This window comes from Mus musculus, chromosome 5 (assembly GCF_000001635.26).
Source record: "Mus musculus strain C57BL/6J chromosome 5, GRCm38.p6 C57BL/6J".
NCBI lineage: Eukaryota > Metazoa > Chordata > Mammalia > Rodentia > Muridae > Mus > Mus musculus.
In genome coordinates, this window is record NC_000071.6 from 122,790,736 (window position 1) to 122,811,317 (window position 20,582).

Below are 20,582 nucleotides of genomic sequence, written 5' to 3' on the forward strand. Positions count from 1 at the left end.
CACACACACACACACACACACACACACACACACACACAGTATAGGAATGGAAACTGCAAAATCCCAGAGAGCTGGCAAATTCATACTCAGACAATTCTGGTAATGTATTAATACATTATTACTCAGAACACAAGAATGACGAGTCCACTATGAACCATTTAGCACCATTTATGCCAAAAATAGTTAAGCAGTTCCTAAAAGAAATTAAAATTATCATATGATTCAACACTTCCATTCTTAGATGTCTAAGAAAACCTGAAACAGGTATTCAGACAAAAATCTGCATATGAGGAAGCCGAGAAGATGGCTCAATGGATCAGTGTGGAGTTTGCCACACAAGGCCAGAGGTTCACACCCCTAGAACCACATAGAAAGCCTAGGTGTGGTGACTGCCTGTGGGAAGCAGATGCTTGAGGTCTGTGGAGATGGCGCAGTTGTTAACATCCCTGCCATGCATGCAAACCACAGAACCTCAGTTTGATTCCCAAGCAAGCGCATAAAGAGCTGGACAATGACAGGAGCCTGTAAGCCCTGTGATGGGCTTGCAAGAGACATGGGGATCAGAGGGCTCGATGGTTAGAGTGGTTGGCCAGTCCACCCTAAAGGACAAGCACAGGTCCCAGTAGAGACTGTGTGTGTGTGTGTGTGTGTGTGTGTGTATATATATATAATCTTATAATATATAGATATATAATATACACACACACACATACATATACACACACAGTAAGAGAAACTCAAAATAAGGTGGACAGCCTCCAAGGAATGGCAGCCAAGACTGACTCTGGCTTCCACATGCACCCCATAAACATAGCACACCCTCATCCCCACAGTCCCCCTTAGCGGGGCGGGGGGGACCCACATTGGCTTACCTGGGCATAAGCCAAGTTGAGCACAGTTTCGGAGGCCAAGTACTGCAATCGGTATTCTTTGGAGAGGGCCAGAGCTTCCAGGAGCACAGGCATGGCGATGGTCGGGGACGAAGATCGCCAGTACAGCTCTGCCACCGATAGGAGGACACTGAACAGAGAGGAGGGTGGGATGAGAAGGCCCGCCTTCCAGCCCCCGCGGCACCCCGACAGACTGCTTACCTGATGACCATTTCTGTGTTCTTTAGCTTCTGACAGTACGTCAGCAACTTCTGTAGTAGCTTGTGTGCCTCTGTCATTTGGTTCTGAGCCTGCAGTACGACTGCTTTCCTGAAACAACCAAAACAAACAGTAATGGTTACACAGAGGTCTGCAAGCCTTTCAACTGTAGCCATTTGGGATCAAGGATATATCTCCTCAGCATGACTGCTAACTTCTAAATCAGAGAAAATAAATAAAAAGACGCCTGGAGAGATGGCTCAGCGGTTAAGAGCACTGACTGCTCTTCTAGAGGTCCTGAGTTCAAATCCCAGCAACCACATGGTGGCTCACAACCATCTGTAATGGGATCTGATGCCCTCTTCTGGAGTGTCTGAGGGCAGCTATAGTGTACTCATATACATTAATAAATCTTTGAAAGAGAGAAAGAGAGAAAAAGAGAGAGAGAAAAAGAGAAAGAAAGAAAAAAGTATCAATTATCTATTTTCTTATTTCCTAAACAGAAAACAACAAATCACACCCTTGACTTTTTCAACTAAAGCTGAAAGTAAATTATTAATTAATACACAAGTGAAAGTATAGCAGATATAAAACTATTAAAAATTATTTTGGCGGAATTTGAGGTCAACACAGTCTACAGAATGAGTTTCAAGGCAGCCAGTGCTATGCAGAGAAATCCTGTCTTGAAAAACCAAAAGAAAGGGCTAGAGATATGGCTCAGTGGTTAAGAGCACCGACTGCTCTTCGGAAGGTCCTGAGTTCAAATCCTAGCAACCACATGGTGGCTCACAACCATCTGTAATGAGATCTGACGCCCTCTTTTGGTGCATCTGAAGACAACTACAGTGTACTTAGATATAGAAAATAAATAAATCTTAAAAAACAGAAAAGAAAAAATACGGGGTGGGGTGGGGGGTGGGGAGAGGTGGCTCTGCAGTTACAACCATCCAGAACCCAGTTACAACGGCTCTCACACCTTCTTCTGACCTTCAATGGTACTAAGCACTCACATGATGCATATACATACATTCAGGCAAAACACTGACATACAGAAAATCAAGGTAACTAATTAACGTTAAAGCACCTGACACTATGTCTGGCAACTTGAATGTGGATCCCCAGAGCACATGCAAAGCTGGATGGCAGCACAGCATCTGCAATCCTAGCAGAGAGATGGGAGAAGGGGAGTCTGCAAGAACCCGAGGCCAGCTGGCCTGACCTGAGTAGAGGTGAACAAGCACAGGTGAACAACACCAACACACACACACACACACACACACACACACACACACACACACAAACCTAGTTTGTTTATTTGTTTGTTTGTTTATTCTCCGAGACAGGGTTTCTCTGTATAGCTCTGGCTGTCCTGGAACTCACTCTGTAGACCAGGCTGGCCTCGAACTCAGAGATCCACCTGCCTCTGCCCCCCAAGTGCTGGGATTACAGGCGTGCACCACCACTGCCCAGTGAGATCTTAAGTTTATATTTATTTGTTTCTCTGTTTGAGGCAGGGCCCTGGCTTTCCTGCAACTCACTCTGTAGACCAGGCTGGCCTCAGACTGCCTGCCTACCTCTTCCTCTGAGTGCTGACAGCTGTCCAGGGTTCTTACCTGTATACACCTTCTATGCCATTAAGCGCTGTGATTCCTGTAACAAGTGAATCAGCCAAATGGAATTTGCCATCATTCATTGCTCTGTCAAACTGTATTTTTTGATCACACAGCATCCATAACTAAAGAAAAATTAAATACAAAAAAATATTCACATGATTGTTGCAAACATCCTTACAATTTACATATATGTGTTGGAGGTTATTTATTGATTTATTTAATGCTACAAGCATTTTGCTTTTTTTGCAAAAAGCAAAGAGAAGCCCACATTTGGTGGTGGCAAACATTTATAATTCCAGCACTTGGGAAACTGAGGTAGGGGGATGAAGGGTCCAAGGCCATTGCCAAAAACAAACACAAAACACAAAGCAGCTCCACGCCTGCCTTCCAGCTCACACTGTACTTTACCCTGATAAAGGTCTTCAAGTCTCTGGCCATTCTTGTCAAATTCCATTTCCCTCCTGTTTTTCATACTAAGCATTCAATTTGTTGCCTGCTATTCCCATTCACGATTCCCAAACCTTTCTAATACTCACCCTTAAACAGTATACAGACTGAGGCTGGGCTTGGTTTCTAATTTTGAGACAGGGTCTCAGGTATCGCAGGCCTCAAATGTTCCATACAGTCCAGTATGAGTCTGAACTTTCGAAAGATTTATTTTTGCCAGGTAGTAGTGTACCAAACACTTGGTAGGCAGGCAGGTGGATGTGTGTGTGTGTGTGTGTGTGTGTGTGTGCATGAGTGTGCAGGCGCTTGTGTGTGGTACTGAGGACTAAACTCAGGACCTGTGGATGCTCACCAAGCTTACACCCTTCCCCAGCTATGATTTTGAACTTTTGGTCATCCATCCTCAATACTGCGATTACAGGCATCTACCACCACATTGCTGTGGTGCTAGGGACAGAACTCAAGCTTTATGCTTGCTGGGCAAGCACTACCTTGTGCTGACCGTGTTGTACAGCAGGAGAAAGGCAGCTTACCTGGGCGTGCTGACTGTTGGGTGGAAATCGGTCCTTCAAGTGCTTTAATACTTCACCAGCAGCCGCAAAACAGCCCTAGGACGGAAAGGCGTGGACTCACTGGCATGCCAGTTCTGCCGAGTTACCGCCCACATGCCCAGGAGGTTCCCCCGACCTCCCTGTTCTTCCTAGAGAGCTAGTGAAGGTTTAAAAAATCCCCCCCCCCAACCCCCTGGGCATGGTGGCGCACGCCTTTAATCCCAGCACTCGGGAGGCAGAGGCAGGTGGATTTCTGAGTTCGAGGCCAGACTGGTCTACAGAGTGAGTTCCAGGACAGCCAGGGCTACACAGAGAAACCCTGTCTCAAAAAACAAAAACAAAAAAACAAAACAAACAAACAAACAAAAAAAACCCCAACTTTTTTCATGTTAAAATATGAACTTTAGTCATAACAATGTTCTGAAAATAGTTATCATCACCCTCTGCACTCAATTTGGCCAGATATATACAGCCATGATATACACATGTATGTATACATGATGTGTACCACAGAACAGAAAGGTTCAAGAAATGTTTATACCTGGCCTCACAGTTAAGAAGCCAAGGTTTCGCCAGGCAGTGGTGGTGCATACCTTTAATCCTAGCACTTGGGAGGCAGAGGCAGGTGGATTTCTGAGTTCGAGGCCAGCCTGGTCTACAGTGTGAGTTCCAGGACAGCCAGGGCTACACAGAGAAACCCTGTCTAGAAAAAAACAAAAAACAAAAAACAAAACAAAAAGAAAGAAAGAAAAAAAGAGAAGCAGCAGCCAAGATTTCACTGTAGCCTAGCCTAGCCTAGAAGGCAAGGCACAGCTAAGCCTGGCAGAACTCCGCTGCGGTCCTGCTGCCTCCACCTCCCAGGTGCTGAGCCTGCAGGTGCCTGCCCTGTGCCTGGCTGAGAAACTGTGCTGAATTATACAGAGAAACAAAGTTCTTTCTAGGAGAAAAAAAATAACAAAAAAACCCTTAAATAAGACAAAATTACAGCAGCTCTCATGGCTCATGGCTGCACCATCAGCACTTGGGAGGCAGAGGAGACAACAGTTGTGAGTTACAAGTCAGCTTATTCTACCTGCTGAGCTCCAGGGCAGCCGGGGTCACAAACTTACACAGTAATACTCATCCAAACAAACTAAAACAAAAGCACGCACAGCTACTTGTAATCCTTCTCAAAGAGAATCTCGGATATGTTTGACACATCTTCTAATCCTCTTTGATGCTCATAAATATAAAAATATAGAGGTTACAAAAATAGCTATACATATTATTTTCTTGTAAAATATGTGTAACACTGTAACTGAATGATTAAAATTCTATAAATTGTGGAGTTTCCTTTTTGTTTTTTGACAGGATATCACTATGTAGCCCTGGTTGACCTGGAAGTCAGTATGGAGGCTGTCCTTAATCTAACAGAAAGCTGCCTATATTTGCCAACCTCTTCTCCTCATAAGTGCTGGGATTAAAGGTGTACTCCATCAGGCAAAATAAATTTTTGAGTGATTTAAAATTTCTGGTATTAATATAACTCTATTATTAGCATACCTTATTAGGTAGATAAACTGATACACACATGGTGGCTCACAACCATCTGTAATGAGATCTGACTCCCTCTTCTGGAGTGTCTGAAAACGGCTACAGTGTACTCACATATAATAAATAAACAAACAAACAAACAAACAAAAACTAACCTGTAGGCAGTCTGGTTGTTTCGAGCTAATCCCACTTTATAAAGTTGCACTAACTTTTGGGGGGAGGGATACAGCCCTGCATACACATGTGCACAGCTGTTTCCTCATAGGCAGAGAAATGAAAGGGATTCTTTAGGTCGTGAAAACTTTTGCCTCATTTCCTGGCTGAAACTATTTCACTTAATTTAGTCAGTGTGTGTACCCCTACATTTGTGTAGCTAGAGGACAATGTGCAGGTTAGAGGACAATGGTGGGGGGAGGGAGGAACCAGCACCCTCCTTCTACCACATGAGCTCCCGGGTTGTCAGGCTTGGTACCAAGGCCTTTACCCAGTTAGCCATCGCGCTGACCCCACTGTCTTAAGTTTAATTTAAATATGACTGAGTTTCTCTTCTCTGTTTTGGCATCCATGTTCTTCCATAAACCAACACTCGTGCCTTTCTTACAGATGTGCTGTGGGGGGCTATCTTTTTAGCTACGGCTTTTCTTTTTAATATGTAATTTATGTCCATTGGCATTTTTTCCTGCATGCATGTCTGTGTGAGGGTTTCAGAAGCCCGGGAACTGGAGTTGTAGACAGGCGTGAGCTGCAAGGTTGGGAATTGAACCCAGATTCTCTGGAAGAGCAGCCAATACTCTTAACCACTAAGCTACCTCTCCAGTCCCTTAGTTAAGGCTTTTCAATTTGCTCTAATCATTCCATCAAGTGTGAACTATGCAGAACGATTGCACAATTAAGCTTTTATTTGAAGCAAAAACACTGAAATACAACAGCAGATGATCATTTTGCTTCCATAATTTTTACAGGCCAATCCTGTCCACTGTTTTCATATCTGTCAGAGAGCAAGGGCGGTACTGAGATGGGCTGTCCAAACTTCAGACTGAGTAAAGAGATTTTGTACATACACACTGCAGTCACTTCCCCTTGAGTCTTAGAAGGAAATAGTACAGGAGGATTGTCGGTCGGTCGGTCGGTCGGTCGGTCGGTCAGTCAGGACAAGAAAGGGGCCGACAACCTTGGAGAAGGGCTTAGTATGTCCTCTGCAGTTATGAATTTAATCCCAAGAACATTAAGAAATGAAAAACTGGTTGTGGTAACGTGAGCTTGTAATCCTAGAACTAAAGAAACACAAAGAGGCGGATCTTCATGGCTTGCTGGCCCAGGCCAGTGAGAAACCCTGTCTCAGAAGGCAATGTAGACAGCACCTACAGAATGACACCCATGGTGCCCTCTGGCCTCAGAGCTGGTTTAGAACTCTACCGTCCTACCTCTGCCTTCTGTGCTTACATACAGAATGGTGCTGAAATTTCTTTAGTGTCTATCTTTTCTCCTGATACCATAGTTAAGTGGCACATTTAGTAAAGAGTTTGGGCCGGGCAGTGGTGGCACATGCCTTTAATGCCAGCACTTGGGAGGCAGAGGCAGGAGGATTTCTGAGTTCAAGGCCAGCCTGGTCTACAAAGTGAGTTCCAGGACAGCCAGGGTTATACAGAGAAACCCTGTCTCGAAAAACCAAAAAAAAAAAAAAAAAAAAAAAAAAAAGGGCTGGTGAGATGGCTCAGTGGGTAAGAGCACCCGACTGCTCTTCTGAAGGTCCAAAGTTCAAATCCCAGCAACCACATGGTGGCTCACAACCATCAGTAACAAGATCTGACTCCCTCTTCTGGAGTGTCTGAAGACAGCTACAGTGTACTTACATATATTAATAAAATAAATCTTTAAAAAAAAGTTTGAGGAGCCCCTGGGACACACACACACACTCTCTCTCTCTCTCTCTCTCTCTCTCTCTCTCTCTCTGCAGGGGAGGAGGGAACACTTGAAGCTCCAGTGCCAAGAAGGAGGAATCAAACAAACAAACAAAAGAGTAACATGAGATTCCTAGAAGACAGCAGAGAGTAAATACAGATGGTTTGCCCTTTGCCCTGGGAAAAGATAAGAGGAACAAACACCTCAGGGAGCGAGCATAGGACGACAGCAGCCAATGGGGACACACAGGTCCCATCAGAGTCCAACCTTCCTGTATTAGTCAGAGAGATCTTTACTGTATAGATGGGGTCTACACCTAACAATGATGGAGACCACAAGAGTGAGGAGAGATACTGGGAGGAAGGAGACTGGCCTAACCCGCAGCTTGTTCTGTGAGAAGAAGACTCAGAGTCCCCATAACTCTTCCAGGAGACCTTTGAGCTAAGGGGTCTCTGAGGCAGCATCAGGACTTTAGCTTCCTATGAAGAGAACTGTGTATAATTATGTGGACAAAAGTCAGGGTCACGTCCAATCCTCACTGTCCTTTGGGCTGGAAACAGAACTGACGTGTACTGGTAGATAGACACTTAAATCCCCTGGACCTCAGAATCTTTTTTTCTTTTTGTTGTTTTGTTGTTGTTGTTTTTCAAGACAGGGTATACCCCTGGCTGTCCATAAACTCACTCTGTAGACCAGGCTGGCCTTGAACTCAGAAATCCGCCTGCCTCTGTCTCCCAAGTGCTGGGACTAAAGGTGTGCGCCACCACGCCCAGCCAGATTCTTATTCTATGGAGCAGGAATAAAACCCACTGAGCTCATGAGGCTACAAAGGATTCAGCAAGCTAACACACACAAAGCATCCAGCGCAGGCGGGCCTGGCTCAGAGCCAAGAGAACGTTTGTTATCACTGTGCTGCCTGGATTAGCCAACTCTCCTCTCCACACACACACAAACATCTCTGCTGCATTAAGTTTCCATCTCCTTTAGTTTACCATTTGGTTTTTGTTTTTGTGACAGGGTCTCTCCAGCCAGGATAGCCCTGGCTGTCTGGGACCTCACTATGTAGACCAGGCTGTCCTCGGGTGCACCACCATACCCAACCTATTCCGCTTCTTGAAAACCAGTAGTCAAGCTCATGTTCCCTTCACCGATGTCAAAACACCCAGTGTTTGACAAATGTGGCATATTCAAACTATCTCCATGGGGGATTTCATTCTTCAGCAACCTACACCAACCAGGCCCACTGAGACATACCCAGTGCTTCTCTCAAGCACGAGGAAGGAAATAGCAGAGCCCCAGTGCCCCAGAAGCACTTCAGGCCCCCATGCTCCACCCTGAAGGTGTGGCCATGATGGGCCAACGAGAGCGCAGGCCTCGGTAGAGACCATGGAGCATGGGCTTCCTTCCAAGCTGCTTTCCTCCGCAGTGCTGCCATAGCAACAGAGCACACACTAACACAACCGACCTACCTGTTCTGCATGGAGCTCTGCAAGATGGCAGAGAGCGACGGCAAAGGACTCAGTATTGTTCTGCTGCACACCCGCATTCAGCGACTCCAGGCTGTTCATGCTCAGCAACATCTGGGCTTGTTGCAGTGCCATGGTGCTGGGTGAGGAGAGGAGGGGACAGGTCCCCCTTTATAAAGGCAGCAGACCCAGGCTGCCCCTGAGCCATGCCCTACAGTTATCCTCAGTGGAGAGGCAAGAAAATTAACCCTTGCGGCTCTGGATGTGTGGAAGCAACTCCTCCCCATGCCAGCTCTCCAGCCCTCAGGCCGAGGAGGCCCCAAGGAAATGTAGAGAAGGTCAACATAGCTGGGAGCACTTGGCACCCAGATCCCCACCCCCACCTCCCCACCCTCGATGTTCCCTGAGGTCACAGGATGCTAATTAGGTTTCACGGGTAAATTCAGACCCGATGCCATCCTGGCACCGGCTGCTCTGGCAATGCAGGCAGTGGCCAGTGTCGGCAGCTGTTTCAGAGCACACCGTGCCAAAAAATTATCTGAAATACAAAAACAAGACTGGTAAAGAGGCGCTCCCTTCATTACGGAATTCCTAGAAACAGCAGGTTGTCTAGGGGATGTGTGAGATTAAGACTGGGCTCCAAGGGAAAGTCTAGTTCAGAAGTTTACTTCCAAACTGCAGGTGGCTGAGTGGAAAACAGACAGTGGCTGCAGCTGTCCAGAGAAGCAACCTCGTCTACACAAGCAGCTGTGGGGAGGGGCACTGGACTTGCACAAGGAGGCCATGCAGCATGCGAACAGGAAGGGGGGCTCTTAGCTCAGGGTCAGGTGATTGAGGTGTGAGTGCCAGCTGGTCACTGCTCAAGTATACCCATGAGCTAGAGAGGAAATGTGCGAACCAGAGGAGAGATCACCCAGCGGTTGGTTAAACACAGAGCAGCCGGGGACAGTGAACTGTGAACATGGGGAAGACTCTGCTCAAGTTCATGCAGACTACAAAATGTCTCCAGATGGTGAAGCGTTTTCTCTAACCCCTCGGTGACCATTTCCATAGCGCCTGCTTCTCTCTAAAGGCTCCACACCTCCGTGGCTCTGGCAGGCTGCCTGGAGACCTACCTGCGGCCGTACAGCCTCCAGATGGCCGTTTTCTGTGCAATGCTGATATCGATAAGTTCTGACAGGCTGTGTTTCCAGTGCAGGAGGTCAGAGTCCTTTAGGGCATCCATCAGTTTGTTGGCCGTCTTCCCAGCAAAAGCTCTCTGTTGAACAAGGGACTGTATTCCCAGGGAGGCGAGGTACTAAGGGGACAGATATACCCACGACCCAAGATAGAGATTACATGACAGAATTTGTTTTGCTCTTCAGAAATGTGGTGGATTTCACATTTCAGCACATGCACAGTGACAGCTCTACTTAAAGAACCTATGACCTGACCTCAGCCCTGACCCATGAGAGCTATGTTCCTGAAACGCTAGGGCTGAAAGAGAAGCAGAGGGTACATGGCAAAGAGCCAGACCTTCAGCATTAGGTAACCTGGACTTAGACACTGCCTCTGCTACTTACTGTGTGACTTAGGGCCAGTCACTTAGCTTCTTAGCTAAGCCTCAGCTTCCTCATCTGTAAAATGGGCATCAAACCTATCATAGAGAACCGTGGTAAGGATTACAATGAGATAATAGAGCAAACAGTGCTTGCATATTAGGTAACAGGACATAAAGGGAAGGACGCCTGTCATGAGCAACAAGTTCTCTTCTTAGCTTCTGTCTGGGATTCTCCTCGAGGGTAAGAAGCCCATCTAAACAAGCCGTTTAAATCCACAGCTAGAGTATCTTTATCAGTCTATAAAGAGCCACTTCAATTCAGTCCATGTGTTTCTTTCCTTTCCCAGAAGAAAGCACACAGGTAATGCACAGACTGAACAAACATTACTGTAAGTTGTTCTCAATCTTGCTGCAAACTTCCAGAGAATGGGCGGAAGAGATCTTATGGTCTATGGTCACGGATTCAGCAGAGGCTGAGACAGAATAATGTTCTTCCAATAGCAGTCTACACCCCAAAGCCAGTCCTACTTTCTGCACACGGACCACGCCCTTAGCACGGCTTCTGTGTCACTGAAGTAACAACTCAGCCTCTTCCTGTCATGCAGAATGAGAGGAACAGGTCTTCCCGTCAGGCTTACGAGTTAAAACAAGGGTCAGCAAACTTTTTAGCAAGGGTGAGAGCAGATTTCATGTTGCAGGCCACACTGGTCTCTGCTCAGTTGTGGCTGTTCTCCGGCTCCGTCCATCTAAACATGTAAATGTTTTTTGGCTCAACAGCTGTATGCAGACGAACAGAGCACCAGACTTAATACACAAGCTGTAGTTTGCCAACCCCTGGTTTAACTTCAGCGTTCCCAGGGCTGGAGATGTAGCTCAGTGGCACAGCACTTGCCTAGCGTGTATGAGGTGCTGAGTTCTATCCCCAGTACTAGAAAAGAAGAAAAAAGCCCATTTCTACAAATTGCCTAAGTGCAAATGTACTAAGTGTTGCTCAATAAATTAAACAAAGATCTCTTATCAAGTCGATAAGTGGAGCTCTCACAGATGTTATTAGGACAAAGGGAATAGAGAGAAACCTACCCAACAGAATTTAGTGGTGTGATTAATAATTAAAGTCAGAAAACAACCAACAACGAGACCACACGTAGGAATACCCACTCTAAGTCTCGCCGGTTCATGACAAAGGTGGGCAGAAGAAGAGACAACGGCTCAACACCACTAATTGTAACAATCTCACAGAAAGATGAGCCTTACCGGTAACCCAAAATGTACTGCTTTCTTCACAGAGTGCTCCAGCAGAACATAGCTATCGGCTCTCTTCTGCCCCAGCACATAAAGCCAGCTCTGGCAAGAGAACCATCAAAGGCGTCATAACAATGGCAATGGCGGATCTCCAGTGAAATAGCAATGTGGACATAAGGAAGCATTTTAAAGGGACAAGATAAACCCTCTACAATACTGTGCTATGAAACCCGTTAGGCATATTAAAAGCTTTATCGAAGCCAGACTGAGATAAACAAGCAATTGGTCGGCATTCTCTGACAGCCCTGAGTGGTAGACATGTCAGAAGGAAGCATAAAGCCCCCGTCCGGCATTGAACTGAGCTGAGAGTCACGGGTGATTGAGTGCCTCTCCACCCTCTCTATACTTGGTAACTGTTTGCTACACCAGTATCTCACCCAGTTCCCAGGAAAGTACATCATCTCACGCATGCCAACGTCAATGTCATGCTGGAGAGATACAAAGTGCTCCAAGCAGAACAAATGCCACAAATTAAGAAAACTATATGACTGTGGGGCTCCCTGTGAGTCCTTGTGTCCACCTACATAATTTACCCTCACTGCTAAGGACCTTTGATCCCACTGCAAAACCACCTGATTGAAACTGGGCCTTCGGGAGGCCAACTCAACCCCTGAGCAAAATCCCAAGACCAGAGGACGGCCTCACCAAACAGTGCTGCAGACACACGTGATCGTTGGACTCCTGGGCAATCCTAATTGCCTCCTGCAGGGCGAGCTCTGCCTGTTGACTAATGACAGACTAAACATTAATATCCCATTAACAATCACAAACATGCAAGCATCGGTAGCAGAAAGTCATCTGCACGCAGTTCGTCATGGGCAGGCCTCTAGCTACAGCTGCAGCTATTTAGGGACTGCTTTCTCTGAGGCTGCCCCAACCGCAGGCCCCTCTGGGGGAATGTCTAGTAAAGGCAATGGCTTCCCTTGCTGCCTCTAAAATGTTTGCTTCAGCTCTCCAATGCCAAGAAGACAGAAAGGAAAGGACTAATAATTTACTTTTCTCTATTTTCTGCATTGTTTAAAACAAAACAAAACAACAAAACGCAACCCACTATGTACAGTTGCTATTTTATCATTATTAAAACAAATAAACAAACAGATTTCAGAAGCGTTCTGAAGATTCCTATTTTGTTTGGTTTTGGTTTTGTTTTTGTTTTTTTGAGACAGGGTTTCTCTGTGTAGCCCTGGCTCTCTTGGAACTCACTCTGTAAACCAGGCTGGCCTCGAACTCAGAAATCCGCCTGCCTCTGCCTCCCAAGTGCTGGGATTAAAGGTGTGAGCCACCACTGTCTGGTTTGTAGATTCCTATTTCTGGTCATTTTTTTCTCTCCTCACATGCCAGTTGTCCCCTGAACATCAAGACAGTCTCCCCCAACCTCCCTGGTTTATGGAAGTCCAACCAGCCTTACTGGGCCAGCACCTCTGAAAACACCCATTTTGCAATTCGTCATTAAATACTACTGTGTGTTGCCTTCAGTTTACTTAACCTGTGGATTGTATTTAACCATTTCACAAGTCTCTAAATGGCATAGGCCATGCCTTATGTTCTCAATTTCCAAGAGCAAATAAAGGGACGAAAGCTTTACTAATGTCATCTGTCAGTACCTCCGTGTAAGAACCTCCGGTAAGGAGTCTCAGATGCCATTTGCTTAAGGAAACACCTACACAATCAACGTTCCTCCAACACAAGCAACAGCCTCACAGTTTTAATTAAGTAGTCCTACTTTTTCCCTAACTGCTTGTTCAAATAGAGACGCCAGCTACACTTCGCCTATGCTGCATTTCTTTCACACTGCTTTCCATGCTGAGCAGAATATAACACCCTAGCCACTTGAGAGCAGGAAGCACCCCTTCATACACAGGTCCTCAGTGTCACCAGTTAATACTGCTCCATTAAACAGCAGATGGCCACACAGTGCTAGGCTTCGGAAGGAAGAGTTAGAGAGAACCCTACAATGTACTACAGCAGGACTAGAGACTACCAACTGGGGAACTTAAGAGAGTCAAGCGAACATGTTCAGTAAAAGAGCCTGGCATGGTGGCCTGCAATCCTGATAATTGGCAGGAAGATCAGGAGTTTTAAGACCAGGCTGGGCTACATGAAACTGTTTCAAAAAAGGTTAAAAAAGAGCAAGAGACAAGCTGGATTCCTCTCTGAAATGTGCTGTGATGCCTCCTCACTACTCAGAGTTCATACCTGGTCTTCACAACTGAATGCTGCTCTCCATCACCTCCTATTTTTCTCACGTGCAGAGTCAGGAGCACACTGCTCAAACAAACTGTAAGCTCCCACTTTGGGATGTACTCACCAATGTGACTATTCCCTCCAAACACAGGCACAGGCCACTTGGCTTCTCTATGTCTGTATTCCAATCTCAGGTCAGCGGAAGACAGACCAGAACACTTCTTCCGCAATGGCAGCCCCTTATCACCGTTCTCAGCCTGGCCCACACTAGCGACAATGCTGCAGCTATATTCATTCTGTATCAATCTCTCACTCTCCTATGAGCCTCACACCAGTGTTTCCCCTATTCCCACTTCTGCACTCCCTGGTACCCACAGTAGAGCCTAGGACAAAGTGTCTGACCAACAAGCAGCTATCAAAATGTCCAACACTACGGGGCTACGAATGTAACTGTCAGCAGAGTGCTAGCCTTGCTCAAGGTTCCATCTCTAGCACCACATAAACAGGTGCAGTGGTACACAGCTGAAACCCCAGCACTTAAGACAGAGGCAGGAAGATTAGAGTTCAAGGTCATTCTTATCGTTTAGGCCAGTTGAGAAACACAAAATCCTATTAAGAAGAAGAAAGGTCTTTGGGGCTGGCGCTGTTGCTTAATGGCAAAGCACTTAATTAACCTGCACAGGGTCCTGTGACTATCCCAAGGTAAAGCCCAATGACATACAGCTATTAAAGCAAGAAGGGAGTGAGTTACTGTAAGATATTACGGCGCCTCACCTAAGCAGCAAGTCTGGAATCCGAGTCTGTGGCCTGCACCCCCCTCGCGCCACCCTGCTCTGGGCTTGAGCATCACAGGGCTCTTCTGAGGCTCTGCACAGCAGTGTGCTCTTCGCAGACTATGTCAGTTACCTGTGGCTCCTACCCTGCTTTAGCAGCCACTTGTGCAGCCAAGCCAAACCTCTCTCACACAAATCTTTTCAACAGGAAGATGTCTATACACTTGCCCAAATTGTTTTTTTCCCCCCTCCTGACTACAAGTTCTCATGTCTTTTCCACAAAACAAAATAAGCAAACAATAAAGCCAGGTATATATTATAACAAAACCAACCGGTTCCACATCATGGCTGCCTGAACTCATACAAAGCACACAGACCTTCCAAAGTCTGTGCCGCCGTCTAGCAGCAGATACAACTTCCCTTGGCCTTTTAAATACTGAAAATAGCTTCTGCAGCACCATCACTACCTCCAAACGTCCTTTGGGGAACCCCTGACCTAATGACCTAATTCACTAAATGGCCTGATTGTTCTTAGAAGCAAAAAATAAAGCAGGCCCTGACACTCAAGCATGCAACACTACATAGTGACTCCAGGGGGCACACTGTTAAGGAGGATTTTCCACTCATGAAAAGGATCACTCTGGGAACTAGAAACAAATTTAGAAATCTCAAATCAGTTTCTCTCTCTATTTTAAAAATAAAATTGTTTTTTTTTTTCTTTCCTTTTGATGACTTGTTTTAGGTTTTGCTTTATGCCTGAGCCTTCTATGTAGCCCAAGCTGGCCTTCTATGTAGCTCAGGCTGGTCTTGAGCTTGCACTTGTCCTCTTACCTCCAACTCCTCAGTGCTGGGATTACACACATGTGTTTTCACGCGTGGAGGAGTGGGGATTTTTTTGTTTTTTGAGACAGGGCCTCACTACATAGCCTGAAACTCCCTATGTAGACCAGGCTAGCCTCAAACTTAGAAAATCCAAGTGCCTCTGCCTGAGTACTGGGATTATAAGGGTGCGCCACTACTCCTGGCAATGGATTATCTTTAAAAATGAGTTTTAATTAACACTGAGACACTTGTCTTCTACGTCCGCATGGACAGAAGTTATCAACTTACTAGTGACCGAAGCGGCAGTGCAGGGCAGCCAGGTTGAGAGCAGCGTATCTCAGGCTCCGGCCATAACCCTCTTCCCCATTACTTTTGCCCTCCGCTCCAGTGAGAATCAGGCGGTCAAAATAATGCAGGAGGCTGTGTGTTGAGCTGAAAACATCTTGAACACGGAGGTTGTTTAAGTAGCTGAGGTAATGCTACAACAAGAAACAATCAGTAGTCATGGAAACCATAGTGCAGCTTCATCTTTTCTCCATAGGCAAAGTAGAAGAGATTCAAAATAGTGGCTTGGAACAGTCCACAGACAAAAATTCCATTAGGTGTCTGTTCAGGTTTATGGTTTATCAATATATCTATTGATACACACACACACACACACACACACACACACTCACACGCACGCACACGCACACACACTCACAGGCTACAGTCCAACTGGCTGTTAGGACCCACAAGTAACATGGAAGGGTAGCAGCCCTCCCAAACTGAGGTATTAAGGAACACTGAATTAATGAGAACCTGATTCATGTACAAGTTAGAAGTTAATTGTTCTAAATGTCCAATGAAAATTAGCTACTAAGTTAACTCTTGTCCTTTTGCTTTGAAGCACAGAACTAACGCACTCTTCTAACATGGATGTCTCAGTTACTGGGAAACAAAATGGAGCTGTTTTGCCATGAATAAAATCTGATGTCAAGTCAAATATCATCTGAAGATTACATTAAGAAACTCACAGAGGAACAGAGCTAATAGGGTACTGAATTTAAAAATTTGTTTGAAAACATTCACAAAAGGAAGAAAGGAAAAGAACTTTTTAGCCCTCAAATGTTTATATCCATCAGTCTACCATCTCCTGTCAAAAGCCATACCAAGGATGAGTGAGAGAATACAGTAGCAGGGCCTCTGGCCCAGGGACGGTGGGGGAGCCCTGCAGTCTGGGCCCTGCTGTTATCTTGCCAACGTGATTCCTGTTAGAACCTAAAATCTGTGTGGCTCGCTGATACACTGAACATCACCGTCCCTTCCTTGAAATTTAGGAACAAATTCTGAACAAAACTCACAGCTTCAGCAAAATCAGGATTAAATTTCAACAGGTTGTTCAATTCCTTCTGCAAGGAAGCTGGGGTGAGGGCTTTAGTCTCATCATTCTTCAACAAAGCGGCCTGAAATTAAAACAACAGCACATTAGAATCAGTCAACCCAGAGGGGACAACATGACTAATCTTGCCCGACTGCAGCCTCATCAGCCTGAGCACCTTTCCAAACACGCTGACCATGTTCACGCCAGCACACAGAGTTCCCCTCCCTTGGACACGAGCCTCCAGGCCTGCACTTCTCACCCACAAGCTCCTTCCAGACCCAGCAAACCCCGGCAGGCCCCAGTTTATAATTTATACTTCACTGTCTATCACTGAGGCTCAGCAAGGTCTCAAAGGCCACCCATGCTCCCTGTGAGTCCTCTGCACTCTCCCTTCCTACAGCACCTGATAGACTATACGTGAACTGTCACTTGAACACTCAACACTGTGAACTCTCCAGACTCATAATGTGTTCATCTCCTGTCCTGTCCTGCACATTGCTAGTTCACATGGATAGAATCAACAATTACACAGTACTTGTTGCTATGGTTTGGATGTTCAATGTCTCCCTAAGAGACCAGGTTGGTTCCTAAATTGGCAGCAATGAGAAGTGCTGGGGACGTTTAAGAGGTAGGACCTTAAATACACATGCACGCACACAATTATCAAAACCAACAAAACTAGATGAACTCAAGATGAGAAGAGACTCATAGTCACCACTCAGATCATGAAGGGCCCTTATGGGGAAAAAAAAGTTTAAAGTCACTGGGAAATCCTCAAAGGGTCTATAAAAAAGTAGGACAAGTGGTAGGAATGATGTTGCTGGGCTATACCCTCCAAGGTACCCCTCAGACCTGCACTTCCCACCCACATGCTGCATAGCTGAAGAAGGGACCACTTGTTTGAACATGAATTCCTACTATGATGTGTGACTCTCAGAGGCCCAACTCAATGAGGCCCAACTCAATGAGGCCATGCAATTTTGGACTTAAATATTAAAATCTGTGAGTCACAACAAACCCTTTTTTAGTTCACAGTAGTCCATGTTGCCTATTTTCTTGGGGTGATACAAAACTGAATAATATATAATGTAAAAAACTGGCTATAGTTTTTTGTGGTGTTTTGGGGTGAGGGAGAGGTTGAGACAGGGTTTCAGGGTTTCTCTGGCTGGCCTCAAACTCTGAGATCTGCTTCTGCACATATATATGCCCTCCCAAGCTGCGGTATTAGGAACATTGAATTAATGAGTGTTTTATATATTATATGTAATATTTATATACAAAAGAAATAAGATTATGAATAGTACATACATACATACACACACATATATATGGTTTTTAAATTTTATTTATGTATATGAATACATTATAGCTGTCTTCAGACACACCAGAAGAGGGCATAAGATCCCATTACAGATGGTTGATGGGAACTGAACTCAGGACCTTTAGAAGAGCACCGAGTGCTCTTAACTGCTGAGCCATCGCTCCAGCCCCCTTTATATTGATTTTTTTTTTAAAGATAGCTTTGCTATGTAGCCTTCCCTGGCTAGCCTGGAACTTACTACATAAACCATGCTGGTCTCAAGCTAAGAGATCTACCTCATCTGCCTGCCAAGTGGCAGGATGAAAGGCGTGTATAAACATACCCAGCCAAATTAAATCTTTATGCTTAACTAATTATAGACAATTCATTCTCTTTTTTAAGCCTTTTTCTTCTATTTTATTTATTTACTTATTTAATGTGTATGAGCACACTTTCGCTGTCTTCAAATACATCAGAAGAGGGCATCGGATCTCAATACAGTTGGTTGCAAGCCACCATGTGGTTGCTGGGAATTGAACTCAGGACCTCTGGAAGAGCAGCCAGTGCTCTTAAACACTGAACCATCTCTCCAGGCACACACACACACACACACACACACACACACACACACCAGTCCAATTTTTATATAGACAACTTTTCCTATAAGTACTTTTTCTTATTTTGGGAAACATGCTATGCAGCCCAGGCTAACCTCTAACTCATGATCTTCCTGTCTTGACATCAAGAATGTTGTGATCATAGGAAAGGAGCAGGAGTTTCCAATTCTTCTGCTTGCTCACTGTTTGTGTCTCTCTCTGACTTTCTGAGACAAAACAAGGTTTCTCTGTGTAGCCCTGGCTGTCCTGGAACTCACTCTGTAGACCAGGCTGGCCTCGAAGTCAGAAATCCGCCTGCCTCTGCCTCCTGAGTGATGGGAATGAAGGTGTGCACCACCTGCGCTTGGCCTTTCTTTCATTTGATTTTTTGAGATGGTTTCTCTATGTCCCCTGGCTGACCCCTATATATAGACCAAGCTGGCCTCAAACTCAGAGATTCCATTTTTTTCTTTCCACCTTCCATCTTAACTCATTTTTTTTAAAGATTTTTATTTATTTTATGTATGAGTGTGCTATCTGTATGTATACTTGCATGCAAGAAGAGAGCATCAGACCCTGGTATTAATGGTTGTGTACCACCATGTGACTGTTGAGTGTTGAACTCAGGACCTTTGGAAGAGCAGCCAGTGCTCTTAACCACTGAGCCATCTCTCCAACCCCGCTAACTCATTTTTTTTAAAAGACAGTCTTAGTATGTAACCCAGAAAAATTCCATTAATTTTTTTTCATTATAAAAAAGTACCAAAAATACCGGGCGTGGTGGCTCACGCCTTTAATCCCAGCACTTGGGAGGCAGAGGCAGGAGAACTTCTGAGTTTGAGACCAGCCTGGTCTACAAAGTGAGTTCCAGGACAGCCAGGACTATACAGAGAAACCCTGTCTCAAAGAAAACAAACAAACAAACAAACAAACAAACTAACAACAACAAAAAAAAAAAGATTATGAGGGGCTGGAAAAATGACCCAGCAGTTAAGAGCAACTGACTGCTCTTCCAGAGGTCCTGAGTTCAATTCCAGCAACCACAAAGTGGCTCACAACCATCTGTAACCCATTCGATTCCCTCTTCTGGTGTGTCTGAAGACAGCTGCAGGTGATGCACACCTTTAATCCCGGCACTTGGGAGGCAGAGGCAGGTGGATTTCTGAGTTCGAGGCTAGCCTGGTCTACAAAGTGAGTTCCAGGACAGCCGGGGCTACACAGAGAAACCCTGTCTCAAAAAACCAAAAAAAGAAAAAAAGAACTTATATACATAAAATAAATAAATCTTTTTTAAAAAAGAAAAAAAGAGAAAGAATATTATGAATATTTTTTTTTCTTGAAAGGAACTGGCCCCAGTCTTTCAATCCTCCTGCCTAGTCCTCCTATGCCCTGAGATAACAGTGCCACTAGACCTAGTATAATAGTAAGTGGTGTTAGGTAGTAAGGCATTTCATCCTAGTTGTTTTTCTGTATATGCATGTGATTACAGGGATGAAGTTGGGCATAAAGGCCTAATGTAATCTTAGCACTTGGGAGGCACTTCCAGGAGGATCAAGAGTTCCTGGGTCCAGCCTGGTCTACAGAGTGAGTTCCAGACAGCCAGGGCTACGCAGAGAAACCCTGCCTCGAAAAACAAACAAACAAACAAACAAAAAGAGTTCCTGGGTTACATATTGAGACTGTGTCTTTAAAAAATGAGTAAGAAGAGGGCTGGAGAGATGGCCCAGTGGTTAAGAGCACTGACTGCTCTTCCAGAGGACCATGTTTCAATTCCCAGTGCCCACAAGGCAGCTCACAACTGACAGACAGACATGCAGGCAAAACACCAATGTTCATAAATAAAAATAATAATAAAAAAGAACCCGGGCAATGGTGGTAAATACATTTAATCCCAGCAGCTGGGAGGCAGCGTCCAATGTATACTGGTCTACAGAGTGAGCTCCAGTCTGTTAATCAGAGAAACCCTGTCTCGAAAAATCAACAACAAAAAAACAAAACAAAACAGCAACACTAAAAGGAGCATGGCAGCACATACCTGTAATCACAGCACTCAGGCTGCAGAGGAATTCCTGTCAGTTTGAGGCCAGCTTGGTCTAAAGAAT

At 45.2% G+C, this 20,582-nt stretch overlaps 1 protein-coding gene across 10 annotated transcripts in view; it reads right to left on the minus strand.

Annotated features, from left to right (window-relative positions):
• Positions 1-20,582, minus strand: part of Anapc5 (anaphase-promoting complex subunit 5) — a 34,881-nt gene that overhangs the window by 3,277 nt on the left and 11,022 nt on the right. For 2 of the 10 annotated variants that reach the window (NM_001289517.1, NM_001042491.2), the window contains exons 6-15: positions 16,565-16,666; positions 15,510-15,700; positions 12,088-12,169; positions 11,395-11,484; positions 9,716-9,858; positions 8,604-8,739; positions 3,682-3,756; positions 2,702-2,823; positions 1,092-1,199; positions 873-1,020 (exon numbers count right to left, since the gene is read on the minus strand). In NM_001289517.1, the coding sequence (NP_001276446.1) occupies positions 873-1,020; positions 1,092-1,199; positions 2,702-2,823; positions 3,682-3,756; positions 8,604-8,739; positions 9,716-9,858; positions 11,395-11,484; positions 12,088-12,169; positions 15,510-15,700; positions 16,565-16,666 (1,197 nt within the window). Of the gene's footprint in view, positions 1-872; positions 1,021-1,091; positions 1,200-2,701; positions 2,824-3,681; positions 3,757-8,603; positions 8,740-9,715; positions 9,898-11,394; positions 11,485-12,087; positions 12,170-15,509; positions 15,701-16,564; positions 16,667-20,582 lie in introns of all 10 variants that reach the window. The other 8 variants (NM_001289518.1, NM_021505.3, NM_001289520.1 and 5 more) reach the window with 7 other exon arrangements.